This window comes from Erithacus rubecula (genome assembly GCF_903797595.1).
Source record: "Erithacus rubecula genome assembly, chromosome: 21".
Classification (NCBI taxonomy): Eukaryota; Metazoa; Chordata; class Aves; order Passeriformes; family Muscicapidae; genus Erithacus; species Erithacus rubecula.
In genome coordinates, this window is record NC_136673.1 from 8,660,119 (window position 1) to 8,685,012 (window position 24,894).

At 51.9% G+C, this 24,894-nt stretch overlaps 2 protein-coding genes across 2 annotated transcripts in view; both read right to left on the reverse strand.

The window, feature by feature from the left end:
- Positions 1–24,894, reverse strand: part of LOC306810997 (uncharacterized protein) — a 70,088-nt gene that overhangs the window by 39,380 nt on the left and 5,814 nt on the right. Inside the window, exons 2-6 of the mRNA XM_079324219.1 lie at positions 6,012–6,159; positions 5,334–5,492; positions 4,726–4,921; positions 3,932–4,069; positions 2,423–2,464 (exon numbers count right to left, since the gene is read on the reverse strand). Of these exons, the coding sequence (XP_079180345.1) occupies positions 2,423–2,464; positions 3,932–4,069; positions 4,726–4,921; positions 5,334–5,492; positions 6,012–6,159 (683 nt within the window). The remainder of the gene's footprint in view (positions 1–2,422; positions 2,465–3,931; positions 4,070–4,725; positions 4,922–5,333; positions 5,493–6,011; positions 6,160–24,894) is intronic.
- The window catches only part of EHMT1 (euchromatic histone lysine methyltransferase 1), a 460,745-nt gene continuing 445,277 nt past the window's right edge, over positions 9,427–24,894 (reverse strand). The window contains exon 29 of the mRNA XM_079324230.1: positions 9,427–9,437. The gene's annotated coding sequence lies outside the window, so the exon portion shown is untranslated. The remainder of the gene's footprint in view (positions 9,438–24,894) is intronic.

Below are 24,894 nucleotides of genomic sequence, written 5' to 3' on the forward strand. Positions count from 1 at the left end.
GGGTCTTCTCCTAGGAAACAGATTTTTTTGTTAATAAAAGCCTCTTCCATCCATCAGCCAAAGGTACAGCATGATTCACTCAAGATCAAAGGTAGACAATTCTAAACTATTTTCACTATTTTATTATTCCCCACAGGGATATTTGCATTATCCAGGTTATCCAAGGGAGCAGCAGCCCCAGGGAAGCTATGGGGTGGAGGAGGGACAGTTCCCCCTGAGGCCATGTCCTGTTAGTCAGGATGGGCCAGCCCAAGCCTTTGTGACAGGTTTTAAAGCCCAGCACCAGCAGTCTGTGCAATCCTGATCTCCACAGGCTGCAGACTGCTCTGAAGGATGGAATTTTAGGATTGAGTGAGCCTGAAGGAGTGACTCCCATACCAGCTCTGCTCACTGACAAACCCAAGCATGAGAGAACGGAGGTGCCACGACCCAAACAAGTGTTTGCACAGAGCTTTCACAGCACTTTTAAATCAAGAAGGAGTTTCCCAACTAGTCTGAACTGCACAGAAAATTAAAGTTTTGTCTGTTTGGAAATCTGTGGGATTTAAGATTTGACTGTTTGGGGAATGGCTTTAGGATCCCAGGTTAAACTGCCTTGAAAAGCCATTCAGGAACCAGCTCAGCCCTCCTGCTTACATTTAGGAGAGGCAGTTTCAGAGAAAACAAACTTTGGGGTTTTTTTTTGCAGGAGAAGTGGCTTAGCATCATCCATGTCCCGAAGATTGCTCAGAAATGGCAATTTATTCCTAAAAAAAAAAAAAAAAAATTGCCAAAAGGAGTGGGCTGCAATTCAGGTACCACTGCCATTAACAACCTCATCTATTGCCTTCCCCCATTACATCTTCCTCTGCCATCACCCTGAGCCTCCATAATTATTTAGCACTAATTAACAATTAAGGAATCCACCAATGTACTAATTTACTTCTAAAGGAACAAAGGAACAGGAAAGTGGAGCTGTGGCCTGTCCCTGCAGCAGAGCTGGGCTGCTCCTCATTACTCCCAAACTGCAGAGCCTTTTTTATTCCTAATAAACCTTAATGCCAAAGATTCCAAGGCCTCTCTGCTTCTTATTAAGTGCTTGAAAAATAAACTTGTCCCAAATCCAGAATATTGTTCGTTTTCTCCTGCAGACTTACAAATTTCACCACTTTCCTTGTTATGGCAATGCCTTGCCAGGGTCTGGAAGAACCAGCAGGTGGGAATCACATCCCAAACCAGGATCCAGCAGGAAGACAGAGCCCACCTTCCATAAGTGCCCAGGAAAGGTGATTTGGCCACGTCAGTTCATTACAAACCCACCCAGCAAAGCTGGAGCTCAATCCCCCCCGAGGGATGGACCTGGCTGCCAAAGGTCACTTGGCAGCTCCAGTTTGGACTTATCCAGGTGTAGCCAGGCAGTGAATCCAGCTGAGAGAAAAGAGGCTCTCCCCAAAGAGTTAACAGGAACCAGAGGGTGAGGGGAGTGAAGAACTCCAAGTGCTCAGTCAAACACACAAATCTCAATTTGCATTTGCTGTCGTTCTCCCCTCAGGATGTGTCTGTGTGGAGTTGAACACCAAAGCTTGGCTAAAAACCCCAAATCCAGCAGGAGCACAGAGCCAGCCTCACTCAGAGCTGTCCCTCATGTCCCTGCACATGCACAGCAAGGAGCTCAGCAGCAGGAGCAGCAGCAGTTTTGGGGAGCAGCTACCCCTGTGCCAGCACCAATCCCAGGAAACCACACCAAGGAGAGCCCAGAACTCGTTGGATGCTGCTGGGAACCAGGGAAAAGCAGCCTTGAAGCCTTGAGTTTCTCAGGCTGCACAAGGAATTATAAGAATAATTAAACACCTGCAGGGTGTGTGAGAGAGGTGATGTTTTGCACAAAGCATGTTTTCAAAGAGGTGTTGCCTTCTTAGACCAATGAGCCTTTTCTATTCTGTTTTGCACGATCTACCCTATATAAGTGCAGTGTTTAAATAAAGCTCTCTCTCTCTCTTTTGCTTCTCCATTGCACAAGGAGCTATGTTGAATTATCCTTTTCCCCACTCTCCAATAGCCAAAATGCAACAGAGAACCACAACCAGCCCTCCCACAGAGAGCTCCAGCCCTTCCCAGTTCCTCAGTGGCAGGAGCAGTGCTCATCCTGCTTTACCCCAAATCCTGCCACTCTCCTTTCCTCCAGGCTAATCCAGCCTGGCTCAGCTCCCAGGCAGATCCACAAATCCCCTGGAGCACCTCATTCCCTGCCCCACCACCACCCCTCTGGCTCCATGCACACACTCAGGAAATCACCTGAGCCCTCACTGTGACCTCACCAAATCTGGAACACACCAAGGCATGTTCAAACCATTAAAGAGAGAGGTTGTAGTAAAGAAAATAACAATACCAGCCAAGAAAATCAGAGTTAGGGGCACAAGGAAGGACAGTGCAGGAGTTGTACCTGAGCAGATGAATCCTGGATTTCATTGGTTTCCTTTGGCACCTGGAGAGTTGGAGAGAGAAAAGAGGAGAAATATCAGTGCCCAAGGAGCAGCAGTGATCCCAGCACGTGTTCATTGTTGGCTCCAGGGCTGAGGAGCTGCCTCTGACAGCACAGGAAGCATCCAGGGAATGCACAGTGGGAGCCAATCCTTCCCTGCAACGTGAGGGAATGGCTCTGATCAAACCTCTCAAGAGTCTGGGTGGGTTTTTGCAGTTGATTTGAAAACTCCTCAGTCCTGAGGAGGGCCAGCCAGGGGTGGAAACTGGGGAGATGTGGGGCAGAATTATCCCGTGGGGATTCACCTGGAGCAATTCACTGATGCTTAAAATTTAATTAATATTTACTGATAATTAAAGTGACATTTTCTGTTTAATGGGTGAGACCCCAGAGCCATTCAGGGAAGAGCTCCAGGCCTGCAGAGCTGGGGACAAGGTTTCATTTGCAGGTTTGATTTTGGGATGAGCAGGGCTTACACTGGGCACTTGGCCATTCATCAGTGTTACACCCTGCCTGCTCCACACTGCAGCAAACCCAGCTCCTCATCATCAGGGCTTTCCCAAAACCCCTTCTCTTCACATAACACAAAGCCCACCCAGGAGTGCAGCAGCCACTGCAGGGCTGTCCCCACTCCCCATTCCCAGCCTGGATGTGCATCCCAGCATCCCAAAGGGATCCCTGGGCACAGCCCAGGGCAGCTGCCCCAGCCCACACCCAGCTCCCTCTCCTGGCACTGCCCTTCCCCAGCAGCTGTGCCAGCTCCTCACCAGGGCACAGAAATGGGTCACACATGGGATGTCCTGCCAAGGTCTGACATCCAGCTCTTGCCTCTCCCCAGCTTTTCCCAGCTCCTGTGAAGCAGGACCTGGCCTAAGATGTGAGGAATTTCCCTGGGCCAAATCCAGCTCCTGAGGAAAGCCTGGGTTCTTCTTGTTTTGGGGGATTTATGATGTGATCTGAGCTTTTTGACATAGACATGTTTATTGAAAATTCGTTGAACGCTGCAACGAAAGCAAAGTCCCCCAAATTTACATTTTCCAGCAGTGCTGGCAGAACAGAGGGGCAGCTTCTGGAAGGATGATGTACCAAAGAGTGCAGTGCTGCTGGGAGTGGGCAGGAATGGCAGAGTGGTGTGCAATTCCCAAGGACAGCTGTCACCTCCTCTCAGAAGCACAGCTCCAGCTGCAGCATTACTCAGAGCTTTCCTGTGCCACACATCCAGTCATAGCCACCCCCAGGCTTTCCCTGGATCCCAAACTCTCCCTTTGACTCACTCTCCTTGGCCCCAAACCCATCTGTGACTCGAAGGGATGGAAAAGAACCACCCCAACCTCCCCATACCCCAACCCAAACTGGAGATCCCAGCAATTCCAGGCAACGCCCTGGGTTGGGCTTTTCATTGGAATGGTGTGACACCAACGAAAAGCTTGGCCCAGCAGTCCCCAAATCTGCCATCTGCCCCAGCCACACCTGTGGCCAGGCTGCTGGGAGCTGCCAGGGGGCCCTGGTGTTGCTGTAGGAGCCAGGGCAGGTTGAGTTGTAGCTGTGGCACTGCTCAGCAGCTGCTGCAGGGTCTCCCATCACGAAGGTCAGCTGTTGGAGAGCACCCTGGGGAGACAAAGAATGCAGAGTTTGTGCTCCTGCTTCTTCCAGAGGAGAGGGAAAGGTCTGGAAGGGCCTGCAGGGGAGGTCATCTCCAGCTTCTCACAGCCAGTGATTTCTTTATGGGATGGTTTGGGCAATGAATGTTCCCTCTCCAGCTTCAAGAGTTGCATGGCAGGGACCCCTCCCACTGTCCCAGGTGCTCCAGCCCCAGTGTCCAGCCTGGCCTTGGGCACTGCCAGGGATCCAGGGGCAGCCACAGCTGCTCTGGGCACCCTGTACCAGGGCTGCTCACCCTGCCAGGGAACAATTTCTGCCCAATATTCCATCCATTTCTGCCCTTTGGAAGTTTGAAGCCATTGGACACACTTCCCCAAGCAGATCTTTCCATGCTGACTGCACAGAGACTTCTCTGCATGGTCCAAGTCATGGCCAACACCAGAGGATGAGTGCAAGTCCGACCCAGAGCTGACCTGACTGCTTCCCTTGTGCTGCCCTGACCCAAACCCAAGCCCTCTGCACAATTCCAAGCCTTTGCTAAGTTTATCCTGCCCAAGCACAGAAATAAATCTTGTTTTGAGAAAAGGTGATGGAATGGATTCCATCAGAGGGAAGCTGCAATCTCACTCACTTGGGTAGAGCAGACCCTGCCCAGCTCTCACCTTAAAGGGGATCTCAAAGGACTCAATGAGGCCCCCAATGATGATCAGCCCCTCAGTGTTCACTCCCATCCCAAAATAGTTGGACCAGCTCACTCTGTCCAGCAGCCGACAGTCCACGTGCAGCTCCAGCCTCTCCAGGGAGATGCTGAGAGCCACCTGGTGCCAGTGCCCATCGCCCAGGAAGGACACTGGGAACCTGAGGGAAAGGGGAGACAGCAGCAAACTTCATCCCACACCTTCCCCAGGACCATGGCAGCTCCCAGGGCCCCTCACATATCCATCCCTAGTGCAGATACAAGGAGCAATTCCAACACCATCACTTGTTTTCCATGGATTTGGGGATGTCTGCTACCACTTGAGGCACTGAGGAATGACTGGGTTTTGTCTTGATTTATCCCCAGGGATTTGAACCTTTTTGTTCTGTTTCCCAGAGCTGCATCATTTTGGCAGAGTGGAGTTTGGCAGCAACAACCTGAGCTGGCTCTGAGGGACATCACCTTCCTTCAGCTGAGGGGTGCCCACAGTTCACCAGAGAGGGACAGCCTAACCCTTGGGAGGGGAAAAGGAAGGGTGGAAAAGCAGGAAAAAGCACCTGGGCTGGGACTTACTCGTAGTGTCTCCTTCTGGTGGTGACAAAGACCAGGGCGTGGGGGGTGACCCTGATCTGGAAGAGCACGTGGCTGCGGTGGCTGAGGATGGTCACCAGGCTGGTGTCCTCCTTCAGAGAGTACCTGAGCTTCAGCAGCACACTCAGCTCCTCTGCAAACCTGCCAGAGACAGGGGACACGTGCAGCTGCTGCTGTGCCACCAGCAGGACAAAATAAATGCACAAATGAACCAAGTGAGAAGGGAAAATAAAGGGAAAAAGAGCCAACAATGGTTCCAGCTGAGAGGTTCAAAGAGAAGCAGCCAGGCCTGAATTAGCATTGTTCATACAGGGATGGGGCTGTGCCAAGGAGTCCTTCCTGCACCCAGCCAGGAGCCAGCAATGAACCCCAGCATGACTGGAGTTGGTCAAACCCATCTCATCCCACCCCCTGCCATGGCAGGGACACCTCCCACTGTCCCAGGCTGCTCCAGCCCCATCCAGCCTGGCCTTACCACTGCCAGAGACAGGACAAACTGTTCCAAAATGTAAGAATTGAAGGAAGCCCTGAGCTCAGAGCACAGAGTGGCTGAGTTATCTCCATGCCATCATGGCATGGGCTCTCCAAGGAGCTCCTCAAACCAACAGCCACGCCTTAGCTGATTTCTGAGCCCATTCCCAGCCCCTGCAGGGAGGTTACCTGTCCCCAAAGGCCTCCCTGGTGGGGATGTTGAGGGTTGCATACTGCCCAATCTCCAGGGTCCTGCACTTGCTGTGGTCATAGCCAAAGGAAACATTGCTGAGGTCCTGGGCATGGAGAGTGATTTTGTCCAGCAGGTTCACCTCATCTGTGTTGGGGAAAAAGAGAGAGATGCTCAGTAGGCTGAGAAACCTCCACTGCAGAGCCCTGCTCTATTCTCCAACAAGAGGAAAACAGACAAATTGGACAACAGACAAAACCTGCAGGAAGAAGAATGGTAATTTGGGAAAATCAAAATTCATTACACAAATTCAGCAGACTCAGACCATAAAATCCATTCAGACACCTTCACAAACAGCCAGGTGAGATTTTTTGAACCCCAACATGAGTTTGGAGGCTGCTGTCCCAAAGGCAGGAAGGGTCATTCCTTCCCCAGCTGTGATTGTACCTTTACACCCACAGAGTTGGGGTGCTCAGGGCTGTAAAGCAGAGCCTGGGACACAAATGTCCCAAACCACAAGTCCTGGAGCAGCAGGGTACAGGAATCCTGCTCATCCTTTCCCAAACTTCCTTGTTGATGCTGTAAATAAAGAATTGCACCAAGCACAGTGGAGAATTCTCTGTGTCCCTCAGCGTGTCCTGGCCAGAGGGTGGGGACACCCCTCTCTGCCCAAAGCGGGGCTCAGCCCTATCACAGGGTCAGGAATTCCAGTGGGAATTCCCAGGAAGGAAAGGATTCACTCTCAGAATGTGCTGTGAACTTTTGAGGTGGTTTGAAAGGGGAGAGCCCCTGCCCTGAGCTCTCACCCAGGCATCACCATGAGAAGTTTTCACTCTCTTGGTGAATAGATTTTGTCCTTCCAAGTTCATCTTTAACTAAAGAATCTTTGAGCTACAGGAATACCTGAGGAAATATATGTTTAAAACCTCAAGGTTCCTTGTTCCTCTCCATTAGCAGAAAGATTTGCAGACCTCAGATATCTAAAACCAGGTCCCTCCACTGTGGCAATAATGCTGCCACCAGCTGGGAGTGGCGACAAGGGACAGAGTCAACACCCTTGGTCCAGCCTTTCAGGATCACTCCAGACCCCACAGCCCATCCTGGGAGGGTCTGGACAATCCCACTCGATGATCTGTCAGTGGGAATTGTGCCAGCACCATCTGCACGAGCATCTGCCATGGCTTGGGAAGCATCCAGCCCTTTCACTGGCTGTAATTCCCAGTGTGGATGAGGTGTGAGATTGATGTGAGGGCAGACAAACAGCCCCGGGCATGCTGTGACCTGCCAGGAGATATCCACAGCCCAGACAGGGAAAATAACACATCAATCAAGCAGCTTTGATCTGCTTCAGACACTCTGTGTCACTCCTGACCCATCTCCTTGGAAGATGTTGGGTGGGAAGGAGGGGAAGGAGAGGAGAAGAGCTGGCTGTTTGTGGGGTGCTGGGATTTCACCTGGGATTTCCCCAGCTCCCCACATGAGCACAGCATCCACTGGTTTCCCAACCTAAAGCTCTGCAGAATGAAGGTGCAGCAGCTTTTGGCAGCAGAAGCACAAAAAAAAAATCTGGGAGCAAGCCAGAGGGTGCAGGATGGAGCCCCTGGGAGCCCTGACCAGCCAAAAACCCCCAAAGGCAGAGCCAGCAGAGTTTATCAGCACAGCATGGGAATAAATCCAAGAGCAAACAGCTCACAGAGAAAAGATCAGGAATGTTTGTCCCTCTCAGTCCCAAGCATTTCTGGGATTCCCTCACTGCTGACATCAGTGGACCTGCCAGGACCTGCACAATTCCACAGTTCCCTGGATCCACCAGGGCCCAGCTTTGCTGGAGATCACAGCAGTGAGAACTAACTGGATCCTGTCAGGAATGAGCCTTCCCACATCTGCTGCAGCTGGAATTAACACACAGGGAATATTCCCTGCTTAGACTCTGATGGCAGGGAGCAGAGAGGGAATGGTTTTAAACTAAAAGATCAGTTTATATTTGAGGTAAGCAGTTTATTACAGTGAGATTGGTTAAACAGGGTGCCCTGGATCCCTGGCAGTGCCCAAGGCCAGGCTGGACACTGGGGCTGGAGCAGCCTGGGGCAGTGGGAGGGGTCCCTGCCTATGCCCACAGCCTATGACCTAATGGGCCTTTCCTCCTCTGGTTCCTGATGGAAATGTCCTGCCAGGACTCTGCTTTGGATCACTCCAAACTCTGGATCAGAGGGGCTGGGACATCACTCCAGGATTTAATCAGGAAGGGTCCCTGCATTAAGGGGTGTAAAGCCAGGGCTCCATCCTGGGGCTCACAGCAGTGACAGCAGCACCCAGATTCTGAACCAGAACCCTCCCAACACTGCACTGCTCCTCCCTGCCACACAGAGTGGGGAGATGCTGCAGGTTGGGCCTGACTTTCCCTGGAGCAAAAATGGCAATTCCCACTTGTTTGGAATTGTGGTGGCTCCCTGCATTAAGGAAGCTCAAGGACACCTTGACATAAAGTTTTGCAGTGAGAGGAATGTTGCATTTGTCTTTATAAGCTGTAGATCTGTTGGTAAATAGAGATAGCACTGAGAGATAAAAGAAACAATGGGAGGGATTCCACTGATTGAAGAATGGGAAAAGAGATTTGCCTTTACAAACAAACTGTAGGTTTGCTGAGAAATGAAATTGGATATTGGAAGATGGAAGAAGAAACAGGGTGTGGGGGGGCAACTATAAATTCTATAAGAATTAAAATTAAAAGGAAGGGCTGTACATTAGAGGGGAATCTCAGGTGTCAGGTGTTTGGGCAGTCTGTGCCTCTCAAGTGCCTCAGTCCATGGGGAAAAAGAGAGGGAAATTTGGATAAAAATCTGAGAGATCCCAGGGCAAAGCCCCATGGCCTCTCCCTTTATTGGAATGAAGCAAAAAGGACTCCTCTGTCTCATTTTGGACATAAACCCCTGGTGTTGGTGGGTTAATTTTCCTGACAGCAGGCAGCTCTTCCTGCTTCTCCTTCCACCCCAGAATTCCTGGTGCCGGTGGCACATCCACTCCCTGCTGTTCCCATTTCCCTGCCCTCCAAGCATCCCTAAGGGCACCTCCAGAAGGCACCCGAGGTGAGCTCTGAGCAGCAGCACTCAGCCCCCAGGGCTGGTTATGCAACAGCATCCCAACCTTCTCCTCCCTGCTCGGCAGAGCAGGGATAATTCAGGTCTGACCCCGTGGCTGCGAGTCCGGGAGGAGACAGAGCCAAGGCAGGAAGAAAAGCAACCGGGACATTTCCCACGGAGGACGCTGGACCCATTATAGCAGAGTGAATGCAGCCACCCACCCACGGAGAGGACAGCAAATTCCAGGGGAGAGAAACCTTTCTGGGAAGAAAGAGCTGTGCTGCAGGCATTGTGCGGGCAGGAAAGGGGAGCCCAGGCTCTCCCGAGCTCGCTCCCCGGAGCTGCAGCGGCGCTGCCGCTGCTTTGTGCTGCCCAGCACGGGGGGCTCTGCGGGCTGGGGACGGGTCCCGGGACAAAGGGGGGGCTGCTGGCAGCCAGCATGACCCCCAGGAAGGAGAAGCTGCCTGCAGGGAAAACCAAGTGACAGCAAAGGAAGAGAGTTTTAGGAGCAGGGAAGAGTTTCAGAGCTGCTAAAGCCACGGGACTGTCAGCTTTGTCCTCCCCGGGGTAAATCCCAGCTCTCCATGAGCCAGAGTGGAAATCTCATCCATTACTGAGGGGGAGAGATCTGAGAGGCTGTCTGCTGTCCTTTGGGGAGTGGAGAAGGTTTGGGATGTGGAGCAGATTGGTATCCTGGAAGCTGAGAGGAGACCCCTCTGGAAGAAGAGCATCACAAGGACCCTGCTCTGCAGGGTTTGGTGGCCTTACTTGGTTTGGGGTTTTTAAACAGGAAACAAATAAAGAAGCCATTTCCAACCTTTCCAAGATGTGCTGAGAGATCACAGAATCAGGACATGGCTCAGGTTGGAAGGGACCTTTAAACGTCACCTCATCCAGTCCCCCAGACCTCTCCGAGCTCCTCATCCACCTCCTTCCTGAGCAGCCCCTCCTGGAGCACTGACAGCTCCTGGGCTGAGCTCAAACCTTCACTCATCTCAAATCAAACACCACAGAAATGATGGCTTATCCACATTCAGGGCCTAAAAGCTTTAGCTGGGGGGGGCATTTTTACATGGTTTTCATTTAAATCCCCACACAACCATTCCTCAACCTGTTCAAGTTGGCCTTGCAGCAATTAAATTAATTACTGAATTACAGGGAGCCAGCATTGGAATTGGTCTACAATGCTTATCCCTGGATTCTGGGGAATTCCTTTAGAAAAACCTAAAAACATCCCAATAAAATCTGTGTGATGCTAAGTGGGGACAAGTGCCATAAACATTGGCCCTCACTGTCGCTCATAAATAAACTTCTATTTATTGCTCCATTGTCAAAGTTAATTAACAGCAAATTCTCCAGCTTCTCCCACTCCAGGGACTTGTTTCCAGCCTTCCAAGAGCCTCCTTCTCTGTGGTTTTATTTTAAAATAAAATCCCATGTTTTATAGAGTTGGAAGAAATAAACAGCAAAGCCATGAAGGGATGATCCCAAAATCCTTCTCTGGGTGGGATGCACAGCCCAGGCTGGGAAGAACTCACAGCCAGGGTTTGTAGCCCTGATTTCCACCATCCTCTGGGTCTGAACACCGAGTCCCAGCATCATTTAGGTTGGAAAAACTTCCAGGATCATCTGGCCTGGTGCCCACCTTGTCCCCAGCCCAGAGCACTCAATGCCACCTCCAGCCCTTCCTGGGACACTCCACACCACCCTGAGCAGCCCCTTCTGATGTTTAACAAGGTTTAACAAGGTTTTCCATGGAGAAATTCCTGCTGATGTCACAGCCTGAGGCCATTTCCTCTCATCCTGGAGAGCACGTGAATATTGGGGCTGCAAACAGCCCCAAAACTCCCAGGAATTGTCTGGATTTGAAAGGCTCCAAGGAGGAGAGGAGAGGAGAGGAGAGGAGAGGAGAGGAGAGGAGAGGAGAGGAGAGGAGAGAGGAGAGGAGAGGAGAGGAGAGGAGAGGAGAGGAGAGGAGAGGAGAGGAGGAGGAGAGGAGAGGAGGAGGAGAGGAGAGGAGAGGAGAGGAGAGGAGAGGAGAGGAGAGGAGAGGAGAGGAGAGGAGGGAGGAGGAGATGGAGAGGGAGGAGAGGAGAGGAGAGGAGAGGAGAGGAGGAGAGGAGAGGGAGAGGGAGAGGAGAGAGAGGAGAGGAGAGGAGAGGAGAGGAGAGGAGAGGAGAGGAGAGGAGGAGAGAGAGGAGAGGCGAGGAGAGGAGAGGAGAGGAGAGGAGAGGAGAGGGAGAGGAGAGGAGAGGGCGAGGAGAGGAGAGGAGAGGAGAGGAGAGGAGAGGAGAGGAGAGGAGAGGAGAGGAGAGGAGAGGAGAGGAGAGGAGAGGAGAGGAGAGGAGAGGAGAGGGGAAGGGGAATGGGAAGGGAATGCTGAGAATTAAAAGCTGCAAGGGGAGCATGCATGATTGCCTTAACAGACCAGAAGAAGGAACAGGAGGATTTTGGGGTGCAGCAAGCTTGCTGGAACAAGAGGAATTCCCAGGGCAGGCTCCCTGCATGTATTCATGTGGATTTTCTCAGGCTGTAATCTCTCCCAGACGTGTGTCTGCAGCAGCAGATAACACCAAGGCCAGCATTTTCCTGCTCACTCTGGACACTTTTAACACTGCTGAAATAATAGCCCAGACTGAGCTGCTGCCAGGCTTTAAATAACCTCTCTGAGACAATGGCAGCTTCAGCTGGAGAAACATTCATGGAAATCAGCTTGGGATGGAGAAGCAGGGGACCAGGGTATCCCAAAAATCAGTATTTCCCATCAAATTGTCACTTCATTCCAGAACCCTGATGTTGCATTTCCTCATGTATGATCTCAGGCTGGGCCAGGGGAGGCTCAGGGTGGACACCAGCAGGAATTTCCCCATGGAAAGGGTTGTTAAACTTGGAAAGAGCTGCTCAGGGGGAGTCCCCATCCCTGGAGGTGTCCAAGGAAGGGCTGGAGGTGACACTCAGTGCTGTGGGCTGCTGACAATGTGGGGATCAGTCACAGGTTGGATTTAATTGTCTGGCAGTTTTTTCCAATCTAAATGATGCTGGGATTCTAAACTGGTTGCTGTTTTACTCATGACAGCCACAAAACCAGAGTGATTTTTCCTAGATGAGCCAGAGATGCCAACTGCATCTCCCAGAGCTTCCCTGTGCTCAGAGCCCTGCTGCTCCCCTCCTGCCACCCAGCCTGGCAATCCCAGCCCTCTCTCCCAGGCTCATGACAAACACACTTTATCAGCATCCCTGCAGATGCCCAGGACACAAACTGCACAGGGGCAGATCACAGAGGGAGTCACACAGCTCCATTTCCCAGGCTTGAAAAGAGCCAGTGCCTTCAGCCAGGCAGAAATCAGAGAATGCCCTGGGAGGCTCAGCTCCCCTGGCTCAGGGAGCACTGAGTTATCACATCCTGGCAGGAGAAGCTGGAGCATGGGCAGAATTCCCACCTGGAATTTCCTGTGCCCTTGGCCTCGTGCCCCCAGCCCCATCACACCCAGCACAGAGCTGCCAAATTCCCACTCAGGTCTGCTTGGACTCAGACAAACTTAGGGTTTAGGGGAGATCAGAGGTCAGAGAAGCAAACTGAGGGGATTTAACAACAAACCCTGCATTAGAGGGAGAGGGACAGGGACAATCCTCACCCCAAATTAACCCCAGGGAACTTCATTATAAGGAGAGTTTTGACTGCAGGACAGCAAAGCCCCAGCACCTCACAGGGATCCAGTTCTGCTTCCTTTGCTTCAGGGGCTGCTGTTCCAAATCTCTGACCTGGTATTAAAATTCTGGACCTGGGTCAGTGTCTGGAGGTTGCATTTGGCTCCTGGGCATCATTTTCCCTGCAGGAACAGAGCAGGAGTGAGAGGAGCAGAGCCTGGGGCAGAGTAGGGCAGGAGCACCAGCCCCAACCTTCCCCTTCAACACAGCTCCCAAGAATACAAAAATAAATTCAAAATGAGTGTTCCCCAGCCTAACAAGCTGCCATTTCACAGCCAAACAGAGCTCAGATTTTCACCCTAGGCAAAACATGTGCACATTTGTGATTCACTCTGCTGCCAGGTTTCTGTACAAACGATTGAATTGCTGCAGTTTCAACCTTGACTCAACTCCCAAATGCTCCTCCAAGCTCCTCTGACAGAGCTCATCACCTCCCACCTCTCCCCCACCACTGGTATTTTTACACCCAAATTATCTTTGGGTGCCTGGGAGCCTCCAGAGTCCCTGAGGAGCTGCTGTGGGAGTCACTGAGAGCCCCAGCCAAAGATTTCCTCTTGTAAACTCCTTTCAGCAGCTCAGGACGAGCCCACAGTCCTGGAACCAGAGCTCAGGAGGCAAATAAACATCAACCAGGATTTTATTAACGTGCAGAGAAGCTGCCAAACCCCAAAACTGGTGCTGGAGGCACCACCATGCCAAGCTCCAGGAGGGGCTGAACCCCCTGAGCCAGATCCTGGGCTGAGCAGGCTCCACAGCTGGAAAATTGGATGAGGATGAGCATGGATGGGGCTGAAGATGAGCATGGATGGAGCTGAAGATGAGCATGGATGAGGCTGAAGATGAGCATGGATGGAGCTGAAGATGAGCATGGAGGGGTTGAAGATGAGCATGGATGGGGCTGAAGATGAGCATGGATGAGGCTGAAGATGAGCATGGATGGAGCTGAAGATGAGCATGGATGGGGCTGAAGATGAGCATGGAGGGGCTGAAGATGAGCATGGATGGGGCTGAAGATGAGCATGGATGAGGCTGAAGATGAGCATGGAGGGGCTGAAGATGAGCATGGATGGGGGTGAAGATGAGCATGGAGGGGCTGAAGATGAGCATGGATGGAGCTGAAGATGAGCATGGAGGGGCTGAAGATGAGCATGGAGGGGCTGAAGATGAGCATGGATGGAGCTGAAGATGAGCATGGATGGAGCTGAAGATGAGCATGGATGGGGCTGAAGAAGCTTCCAGAAACTTCCAGAGTGGGTGAGATCCCCAGGAGGACAGGCTCAGCACAAGGACATGGGCCAACCTTTGTGCAAAAGCCCCTTGCTGGATGGGGACACCTCCAGCCCTTTTTGCTCTCCAAATCCTCTTTTTCCCCCTGAAAAAGTTCCCATCCAAAGCCTGCCTCGTGCCCATTCCTGTATTTTCTGCTTCAGAGCCTGCATTGGATCATCCCACAATCAATAGCAATTTCCCAGCTCAAACCAATTTTCCTTTCTTTCTATTTCTTCACTAACCTAAAGAATTTCCCAGATTTTTTTTTTTTTTTTTAATGCAGTAGAAGCCAGAGGAAAATCTTTTCTTCCCCTCCTCAAAACTGCAGGTTTTGAGCCTGGATTATTTATAACAAGTGAAGCTGAAAAGAGCCCAGGTCAGACACGCTCCCCCATCCTGCTGCCTCTGCACAGGCAATTGTGTGGATTTGGGGAGAGCCCCAGACAGAGCTGACAAGTCTTCTTTGAGCAGCAGAGATATCTCTGCCCTGAAAAAAAAAAAAAAAAAAAAAAAAAATATATATATATATATATATATAAAATCTGCTCTTCATTCCTCCCTCTGAGTGGGGGAAAACATTTGTTAGTGATTCATCACTTCCCTGAGCAGCCCAGACTAAGGAAAAAATGGATTTGGGATGTGGGGGAGCTCTCAAGGTTAAAGGGAATTGCTGGAAAGAAAACGTGTGTCAAATAGAAAATTTTCCCAATATTTGAGTAAAAAAAAAGAGGAAAAAGAAAAAAGGAAAATGAGTCAGTTTGAGTCAACCCAGAAATGAAAGGTTTCACCTCTGTGGATGAGCTGCCTCTTTCTTGTTTTCTTTTATTCAGTGCAAGTTCACTTTAATTACACTGAAACTGTTTGAAAGTGAAAATTCAGTGTTATTTTTAACCCCTGGAAATGACAGGACATTTCCTCCCTCCTCCAGTAAACCATTTTTTGTTTTTTTTTTCACAAACCCCAGGAAACCCAACAGTTTTATGGGGCTGGAGTCTCTGCAGTGAGCGTGGCCCCAAGGAAGGACAGGGTGGAAGAACTGGGATCCCCCTGGATAGGAATCTCCAAAATCCCTCTGCACATCTCACTTGGGAGCTCTTGGACACCAACAATCCCCTGCTGCTGCACAGCTCTGCTGCTCAGGGCTCTCCCAAAAATATCCTTAACAATGAACTCCACTGAGAGTCTGCAGACACGGCAGGATGGCTGCTCTGCTCCCACACCTGCATTTCCTGAGGCCACTAAACCTCACTTTCCTGTCTAAGTCCAGCAATTCCTAGAGGATTTATCCAGCAGCTCTCACAGGGCTCCTCCAAACCCACCGGGCTGAGTTTGTTTTGCAGTCATCAGATTCAATGTCCTGGAGGTTGCTGCAGCATCTCCCCTGCAGGGCTGGAGCAGTGTTCCAGCCTTTCCAGCACACTCCAGTGCTCTGGCAGCAGCAGCACCACATGAAGGAATGGCTCTGCTGCTTTTCTTTCCTGGCTTGGGAGTGAAGCAAACAAAGAAAAGTAATGTAAAAAGTGGAGTTGGCTTGAACTGCTGTGCCATTCCCATCCAACCTGCAGCAAAAGAAATGCTCCAAGGGATCAGCTCAGCCCCAAGTATTGCATTCTTTTAATTCACTGTAAAATCTGACAAAACAAGGTTAAATTACACACCTGCACAGCCACGGGGCTGTTCCCTCTGCCACAGCCTCCCCAGGACACTGCTGCAGGATGTGGACCGGCTCAAATACCTCTTATCACTAAAATATTTGATTCCTGCATTTCAAGAGCCTCCTGAGTCCAACCATCCCCAGCTCTGCCAAGGCCAGCACTGACCATGTCCCCAAGTGCCACATCCCCACAGCATTTCAATCCCTCCAGGGATGGGGCTCCCTGAGCAGCCTGGGCTTGAAAACCCTTCTTCCCATGAAGGAATTTTCCCTCATTTCCAACCTGAACCTGCCCTGGTGCAACCTGAGGCTGTTTCCTTTTATCCTATCAAGAAAAAGCAAGGAGCAGATTCTTTTCTAGGGAAAACCACAGGGAAGGAAATGGGATTTCCAGCCCAGACCAGGCAGCCCCATGTGATGGTGTTGGCAGCAAACTGTGGATCACAATGAGGACAAAGCCCAGGTGGGGGATCCTGAGGAGCTGCAGGGGAGGCTTTGCTCTGCCCCACTGCAGAACGAGCTCCAAACATGAGGAATTGATGTTTTAAACATGACATCAGCCACCAGTCAGCTCCTGGCTCCTGCTCCCTGCTCAGAGCCAGCAGCTCTGGGAAGTCTTGGAGATGACAACTCTTGATGTGAAGGTTTAAAAAATAACCCACCTACTCTCCTCCAGCCTTAACCCACTTCTAGGTGTGAGCTGAGAAAATCCTCTCATTTATCCCAGCAGAGAAACATCCATCTCCATGCTGTGGGAATTCCTGTCCCTTGCTTCCTGCAGTCAGCTCTGCAGCAAACATGGAATTGTGGAATTGTTCAGGCTGGAAAAGCCCCCAAGGTCACTGAGTGCCACTGTTCCCACAGCTCTGCCAAGGCCACCCAGGTCCCCAAGTGCCACATCCAGGGATGGGGACACCAAACCTCCCTGGGAGTCCCTTCCAATGTTTAATCACCTTTTCCATGGGGAAATTCCTGCTGCTGTCCACCCTGATCTCCCCTGCCCACCCTGAGCCATTCCCTCTCCTCCTGTCCCTGTCCCCTGTTCCCACAGCCCGACCCCCCCCAGTGTCCCCTCCTGTCAGGGAGTTGTGCAGAGCCAGAAATTCCCCCTGAGCCTCCTTTTCTACAGCTGAGCCTCTTCCCAGCTCCCTCAGCCTCTCCTGGGGCTCTAGCCCCTTCCCCAGCTCTGTTCCCTGCCCTGGTAGCAGCAATTCCCAGGAGTGGGTCATTCCTGGCTGCCTCAATCCCTCCTGGAGCAGGGAGAGGGGGTGAGGACAGTCCCAGCCAGGCTCTGGCTGCTTTATCAGCCCATTTATCTCAGCTACTTCCAGCCCTACTCTGTTTCCAATCAGCATCCCCAACCTGCTCTGGCCTGTGGGAATTCCAGTAAAAGCCTGGAAGGACTATAAAAATGAAACAAAAACACATCCAGGGAGATTAAAGCTGAGAAAAGGCAACTGTGTGCTGTGGAAAGGAGCAGGGTTCATGTTCTCACATCACTCTGGGTGCATTCCATGGGAGGGTGGGCAGGGACCAGCTGTGGCTGCCCCTGGATCCCTGGCAGTGCCCAAGGCCAGGCTGGACACTGGGACAGTGGGAGGGGTCCCTGCCATGGCAGGGGTGGGATGGGATGTGATTTAAAGTCCCTTCCCACCCAATATTCCATGAAAAAACCTCCCTTGGATCAACACTGCCCCAATCCCTACCAAGCTGCAGCAGAGCCATGTTCACAACCTGCTCCTGCAAACTGTTTCTGAGGGGGAAAAACAAACAGAGCAAATTAAAAATAACAACAGACAAGTTGTTTTAATTAGGATCAGGAGGTCATTCTGGGGTGAATTCCCAGCCATGCCCACTCCCTGTGCTGCTGCTCACATGCACAGCAGCTCTGGGCTGCACCTTCCTGGGGAGGAGATTTAATGTTCCCCAGCATGGGCAGCATCCTCTGGACTGAAAACTTTAATTAAACTTCCTGAGCCTCACAGCCTTGGAGAAAAGCACAGGAAACCTGACTGCTCATGGTTCAAGCACAAAAACTGGATGCAAAAAGTTCAGAGGCAATTTTTAATTATTTATTCTTTTAAAACTTTTTGGGGGTTTTTTTATGGGGATGGAGGGTTTTGGGGGGAGTTGTTTTGGGTTTTTTTCAGGGGTTGTTTGTTGGTTTGTTGGGTTTTTGGATTTTTTAGGAGCTTATGATCCCATCTGGAAAATCATCCAGCTCCCCTCCATGCTCAGGAGGATGCCAATGTCCATCCACACACCCAGCCCTGATGAAAGTTTCCATCCCTCATTAATCCTAAAACCAGGCTGGTGTGGCCAGTGCCTGTCCAACCCCAGCCCCTGTCCCTGGCTGCAGCACCACACTCCTGCATGGCCCCAGATGGGGAATTCACACCTCCAGGGGCCCAACCTGGAGAGAAACTCATCACCTTCCTCCCCAGAGACACCTGCAGAGAGCTCCTGGGCAAGGAACAGCCCCAGGGAGACCCTTCCCAGCCCCCAGGAATTGCTGAGGTTGTGATCCATCCTCTCCCTGCCCCCTGTGCCACCCTGGCCATGGGAAACATCCCAGGCACCTCTTGGCTCTCTGGATGGATGAACCCCAGAGTGAGCCATGGCAAAGGAGAACCTGTTTTTTCCCTTGCTGCCCAGTCAGGAGAGGACCATGGCTTGAGCCCTCTGGGTGTCCTTGTGCTGCTCTGCAGCTCAGCCCATGGAGCTCCCCAGCTGCTGCAGGCATCAGGAAGGGACTAACCACAGCCAGAAGGTTTCCTCTTCAAAGTATCCCCTAAAATGCACTCCTGGAAGCCAGGAGGGGATCAGGCTGGAGTTCACTCCTCACCCTGTGACACTCCCAGCTCAGCCCCCAACCCTTCCCCTGCAGGAATATTTCCCAGCATTGAAAGCAGCAGGGATGCTGGGGCCACCCCTGTGTTTGGGGGGTCCCTTTGAGGGGTGTCCCCACCACCACACCATGTGAGCAGAGGGATCACATCCCAAAAAAAGGAGCCTGGAGAGCCCCCAGAGCTGGGAGCACGTGCCTGCCAGATGCTGCTGCTGTGCAGAGGGGAGGGGGCTGCAGGCTGGGGTCAGCAGCCATGCCTGCAGGGGCTCCTGCAGCTGGGGCCGTGCAGGGGGACAGGCAGCAGGCAGGAAATACCAGCCTGGGGAGGAAAAGCCATCCCGGGTGCATTCCCGGTCACGTTTGCATGTCTGCCTCAGGGATGGGGGTCCCTGGGCTCAGGGGAGGGGGCAGAGCAGCCCCCCACGCTGGGACAGCCTGGGCTGTTCCTTCCTCCAGCCCCCCACGGTTTTGGGGGGTGGTTTTTTTTTTGTGTTTTTGTTGTTTTATGGTTTTGTTTTTTTTTCAAGGATTCAGTCAGAAATAAATGCAGAGTTCACATCCTCCCCATTGCAGGCATTTCAAAGGTCTGGTGTCCACTCTGCAAATGCAGTCCAGTGGCACAGCCTCTTCCTCACAGTGGGGCTGCAAGGCTTAAAAATTCCAGATTAAAGGAGTTTCAAGGGGGTTCAGCACCCACTACTCAAATTGCAGCACCAAGCTGATCCCAGCATTTGAGCAGGGGGTGTAGGGCTGCTGTTCCTATGGGGAGAAGTGTGGGGTCACAGTCTGGGCTCAGCCTCCTCCCCCCCTGCTCCTTCCCCTCTTTGTGACGGTGAAATGCTGCACTGGGAGCTGCAATTCCCACAAATTTGACCAAGTTTGGAGCTGTCTCCATGCCCTGGGAGCTCCTGGAGTGTGTCAGCCCTGTCTCCTTTGCCCATTCTGGTATCACTTGGCTCCCTGCCCTCCACAGGAGGAAGCTGCAGCCTCTGATGTAACCCCAGACCCTCCTCCCCAAGGCTTGAGACCAAGTTAAACAAAACCAGACTGCAAATCTCAGAAACATGAGCCCAGACACAAAGGAACAGCTTTGGAATTGCCACTCTTCTTCCCCACAGGCAGTCCCTGGATCAGGATGGAGCTGCCCAGAGCAGCTGCACCATCTCCACAAGTCTCTTCCAAGGTGAATTATGCCCTGGAAATGTCTCTGAAACACCTCCTGCCACTGCACAAACACACCTGCAATGTCCCAGCAGCCATGAAAAGGGATTTTTGGCATCCCATCTCTTCCAGAGACCAGCAGGAACTACACCAGTAACACCAGTTAGTGCTGCTGGAACACTGTCACCCCTGCCCACCAAGAGCCTCGATCACCTGCTACATTTAAGACAGAAAAATTCAAAATCTGGATCATTAAATGACAAAACCCACAAATATGACATTTAAGCTCTGCCTCCTATAGCTGGCACAGCAAGGCACAGCATTTTTCCTGCTCCAGTTCAATTTTGGGTCACTTTTTCTCAACCAGAGCTTGAAAAAAGGTGATAGAGTGGTCCATGAGTGTGGGATCATGCAGGAAAAAACCTCACTGTGATCTGGCCCAGAGGATCTGTGGCTGCCCCTGGATCCCTGGCAGTGCCCAAGGCCAGGCTGGATGGGCTGGAGCAGCCTGGGACAGTGGGAGGTGTCCCTGCCATGGCAGGGGTGGATGAGATGAGCATCAAGGTCCCTTCCACCCCAAACCAGTCTGTAATTCCATGATTTTGTGGTCTGCTGTCCTACAGAGAACAGGCCAAAGAGGATTTCCGGCTTAATTCCTACTTTAAGACCAACAGTTGTGGCTGAATTTGGAAAAAGATCTTTCCCTTCAGGAGGAACATCTCATCTGGATTTAAAGCCTTGCCAGCTGCTGAAACTACCACAACCCAGCCTTGGGGCAGGCCAGCAGCAAATGAAATAATAAACACATGAAACATGTGGGCTGTTAGAGCTGATGTGGGAGTCACAATTAAAACCAGCAGAGCTGGGGGAGAAAATTAACAACACTTTTAGTGCAGAAGGTGGAGGGTTTGCAGGATTCCCAAAAGCCTCCTCAAAAACAGAGGAAAACCACAAGTGAGGCATTTCAGGGTGAATTATTGTGGATTCAGAGCTCAGTGTGCTCCAGGCAGGAACCTGAGCTCTGCTTGAGGAAGAAAACTGAGGAAGGGAGAGCTCAGAGCCTTTTTACAGTTGAAAAGTGAAAACTTGATAAAGAGAGAACCATCACAGGCCTTTCATGGTCACCTGGCCACCAGCCAGGCCAAGGGACACCCTGTCCTGAATCCCACCCCCACCTTTCATTTGCCATCCTTGGAAATGAAACACCCATAAAGCTCCAGGAATGAAAAAAAAAAAAAAAAGAAGAAGGAAAAAAAAGAAAATGAAATGAAGAAAAAGCACAGGAGTTGGTTAAAAATCTGCTCACACAAAAGTCACTGCCAGAAACTGAGATCTGACTTCAAAACTCCTCTGCATCTCTAACGACCTTTTAATAGCTCCCATTACAGAACATCTCCCTCAGCCCAGATTTCCACAGGCAAAGCCCAGCTGTTTCACTGATCCCTTCCAGGACTTCAAACAAGTATTAATAACACAGCTCAGTCAAATGAAAGGTTCCACTCCTGGGTGCTGCTGCCTTCCTTGCATGGCAGCTCCTTTAACCTGCCTCTTTCATCAAGCATTTCCCACTCCCAGAGGGAGCTGCCATGGAAAACGTGGCTTAGAAATGAAGGTACAGCAGCAGGGAAGCAGAGAAAGTAATAAATGAAATGTATCTCTTTCACTGTGAGCAGAAATTACCTGTCTCATGTACTGCTAATCTTCAGTATAAACACATTTAGTTGTTTATAGAGGAAATGAGAGAATGATGGAATGGTTTGGGTGGGAAGGGAACTTAAAGATCATCCCATCCCACCCCTGCCATGGCAGGGACCCCTCCCACTGTCCCAGGTGCTCCAGTCCCAGTGTCCAGCCTGGCCTTGGGCACTGCCAGGGATCCAGGGGCAGCCACAGCTGCTCTGGGCACCCTGTGCCAGCCCTGCCCACCCTGCCAGGGAACAATTCCTGCCCAATATCCCATCTAATCCTGGAAAAGCCATTCCCTGTGTGCTGTCCCTCCATCCCTTGTCCCCAGTCCCTTTCCAGCTCTCCTGGAGCCCCTTTAGGCACAGGAAGGGACTCTGAGCTCTTTTTGGATCCTTCTCCTCTCCACATGAGCACCCCCAACTGTCTCACTCCCCCAAACCCAAAGCTCTGGGTTCCATGGGGTGCTGTGCACATGGAGAACACCCCAGTGAATCCTCCTCACCCCACAACTCCCTGGTGCCCACACCTGGGATTAACTCTACTCCCTCCTTGAATTTAGGGACCTTTCAGGAATGGGTCATGTCCCCCTCAGGCCATGCCCACAGCAGGGATCTTCTCCAGGGAAAGCCAGCAGCTCCTGCTGGACCTGGAAGGGCACAAACCTGGCACAAAGCAGGGGTGGCAGGGAGGGAACACTGCAGGAGCAGACAGAGCACGCTGGCAGGATCAGAGCCCCACTCCCAAACACGTCTGGCAGGTTAAAAAAGGAAAAGGAGAGGAGCTAATGGAACCAAATCCCTGCCTGGCTGTGTTTCCCCAGCTCAGATCCCAGCTCAGAGGCACTGCAGAAGGAGGGGAGGCGTCTGTCTCACACCATTCCCTGCTGGGCAGAGAGAGAAGCACCACAGTGCCCAGGGCTGTGCAGAGTGAGGAACCTGCTCTGTGCCACCCACCCAGCCAGCCTCACACACTGTGGGTGTTCCTCCCCAGGAATGCCCACCCTGCTGCTGGTTAGTGCAGAATTATGGAGACAGGGAACAGCACTCAGCCCCAGCCAGAGGTTCCCAGAGCACCAGGATGTGGACACTGCTGAAGGCTCCTGGAGAAACCCAATCTGGATTTTTCCCAGGATGCTGACTTTTCTCAGCTCCAGCCAGGATCTTTCCCAGACTGGGGATCTTTCTCAAAGACAAAACAAGAGAAGGAGAAAAGAACAACACAGACAGACACCTGGTGTTGAGCACTGAGCTGTGTGTCCCATCATGTTTTGCACAAAGCATGTTTTCAAAGAGGTGTTGCTTTCTTGGACCAACGAGTCTTTTTTACTTTGTTTTTCCCAATCTATCCTATATATATGTCATGGCTTTTCAATAAATCACTCTTCTTGCTGCTTGGAAGAGGAGTGGTGTTGCTGGGTTCTTTCACCCCTCCCCAGCCCTGCAGTGACACCAGGAATGTTTGGGAGGAATCCATAGAAGGATCTTTGGGAGGGACCTTGGGGATCTCCCAGTTCCAACCCAACTGTGTCACCTCTCAAGTGACATCAGGCATCTCACAACCAGGCCTCTCCCCATCCCAAAAACACGAAATTATCAGGGATCCTGGGGAGCTTCTGCCATCAAAGCCCTCCAGAGGAGCCCGGGCCTCTCCCTGCCCCATGCTCCCTCTGTTCTCTCCAGGTTTTCCAGCTCCAAGCAGTGGGAACATCAGCTGCATCTCCTGCCCAGCTCCCCAGCAGGGAGGATCAGCCTTTCAGCTCTCACAGATGAGTTTGGGACTGCAGAGCCTTCAGATGTCTCTGCAACCCCTCACCCACTTCCTCCTCCCATTCCTCTGAGCCCTGATGGAAATATTTTATGTCTTATCCAAATGCATCGACTCCAGGACACACATCCATCTTCTGGAGTGAGGGGGTGGAGGGATGGGGATAGGAGGGTAATCAGATTCCAACAAATTAAAGTTAATTACTTTCCTGCATCGTTTGGGGTTTTTTTTGTTTGGTTTTTTTTCCCTTTAAGAAAATTGTGACTGCCATTTGAATGATTTTATAAGACCACAATTAATTCTTTAAAAATTACTTCATTCACACTCCAGTAAAGGCAACAAAAATCAAGTGTTTTTCCCCTGGGCTAAATCTGTTTGACCTGTGCCCAAGCCCTGGAATTTCCCTGCAGCAGGTCCAGATGAACCCCCCAAGACACTCCAGGCATGATGGCAGCACCTCCATCGTCAGTGCTGTGTCCTCACCACAAGCAGAGCTCCCAAAAGAGCATGAATGCAGCTTATGGGGCTCCTTAGAGTCTGTGGACACCCAGAGATCCCTTCCCTTCCCTTCCCTTCCCTTCCCTTCCCTTCCCTTCCCTTCCCTTCCCTTCCCTTCCCTTCCCTTCCCTTCCCTTCCCTTCCCTTCCCTTCCCTTCCCTTCCCTTCCCTTCCCTTCCCTTCCCTTCCCTTCCCTTCCCTTCCCTTCCCTTCCCTTCCCTTCCCTTCCCTTTTTCCTTCTTCCTTTTTCCCTTTTCCCTTTTCCCTTTTCCCTTTTCCCTTTTCCCTTTTCCCTTCCCTCCACGTTGCCCATCACCAATCAGGAGGATCAGGTTTTAGGTTTAGATGGGATATTGGGCAGGAATTGTTCCCTGGCAGGGTGGGCAGGGCTGGCACAGGGTGCCCAGAGCAGCTGTGGCTGCCCCTGGATTCCTGGGAGCACCAGGGGGAAACACCTGGGGGTGGATGGGCTGATGTGTCCTTTTGTCCTGTCATGTCCTTCTGTCCTGCTGTGTCCCTCTGTCCTGCCACGTCCCTCCATGTCCTTCTGTCCTGCTGTGTCCCTCTGTCCTGCTGTGTCCCTCCATCCCTCCGTGTCCCTCTGTCCCTCCATCTTTTCATGTCTCTCTGTCCTGCCATGTCCCTTTATGTCCCTCTGTCCTGCTGTGTCCCTCCATCCCTCCATGTCCCTCCATCTTTCCATGTCTCCCTGTCCTGCCATGTCCCTCCGTGTCCGTCCATCCCCTCCCCGCGCCCCTGTCGCCCCAGAGCCCCGTGCCGGGTCCCCGCTGTCCCCAGCAGCCCCGGGATCAGCGCGATGTGCCCCGAGGTTCCCTTTAACCCTGCGGCCGTCACACTGCCGGCAGCGCCGCCAATTAGCGCCGCACTAATTGCCGTCCTTGCGGCACAGAAACGCCCTGTCAGGCTTGAGGTGCGCTAAACAGAAGCTGCTTTTTGTCATTTCGCTGCTCTCCGGAGTTCCTGGAGTGGCAAAGGCACGGGAGGAGGGTGCTTAAGTCCCGGAGAGTTTTTTTTCCCTTAATTGATGACCCCAAGAGAGCAAAGCTTTGCATGCTGCTCGCGGGTTGAATGAAGCCTCTGCAGCGTGAAGGAACAGCGGGGACACGGGATCCCTCTGCCAGCGGCCGGCAGGAAGGGAGGAAGCCTTTCCCTGTGCCAGTGTCCCCAGGTGCCCCCGAGCCGCTGCATCCCAC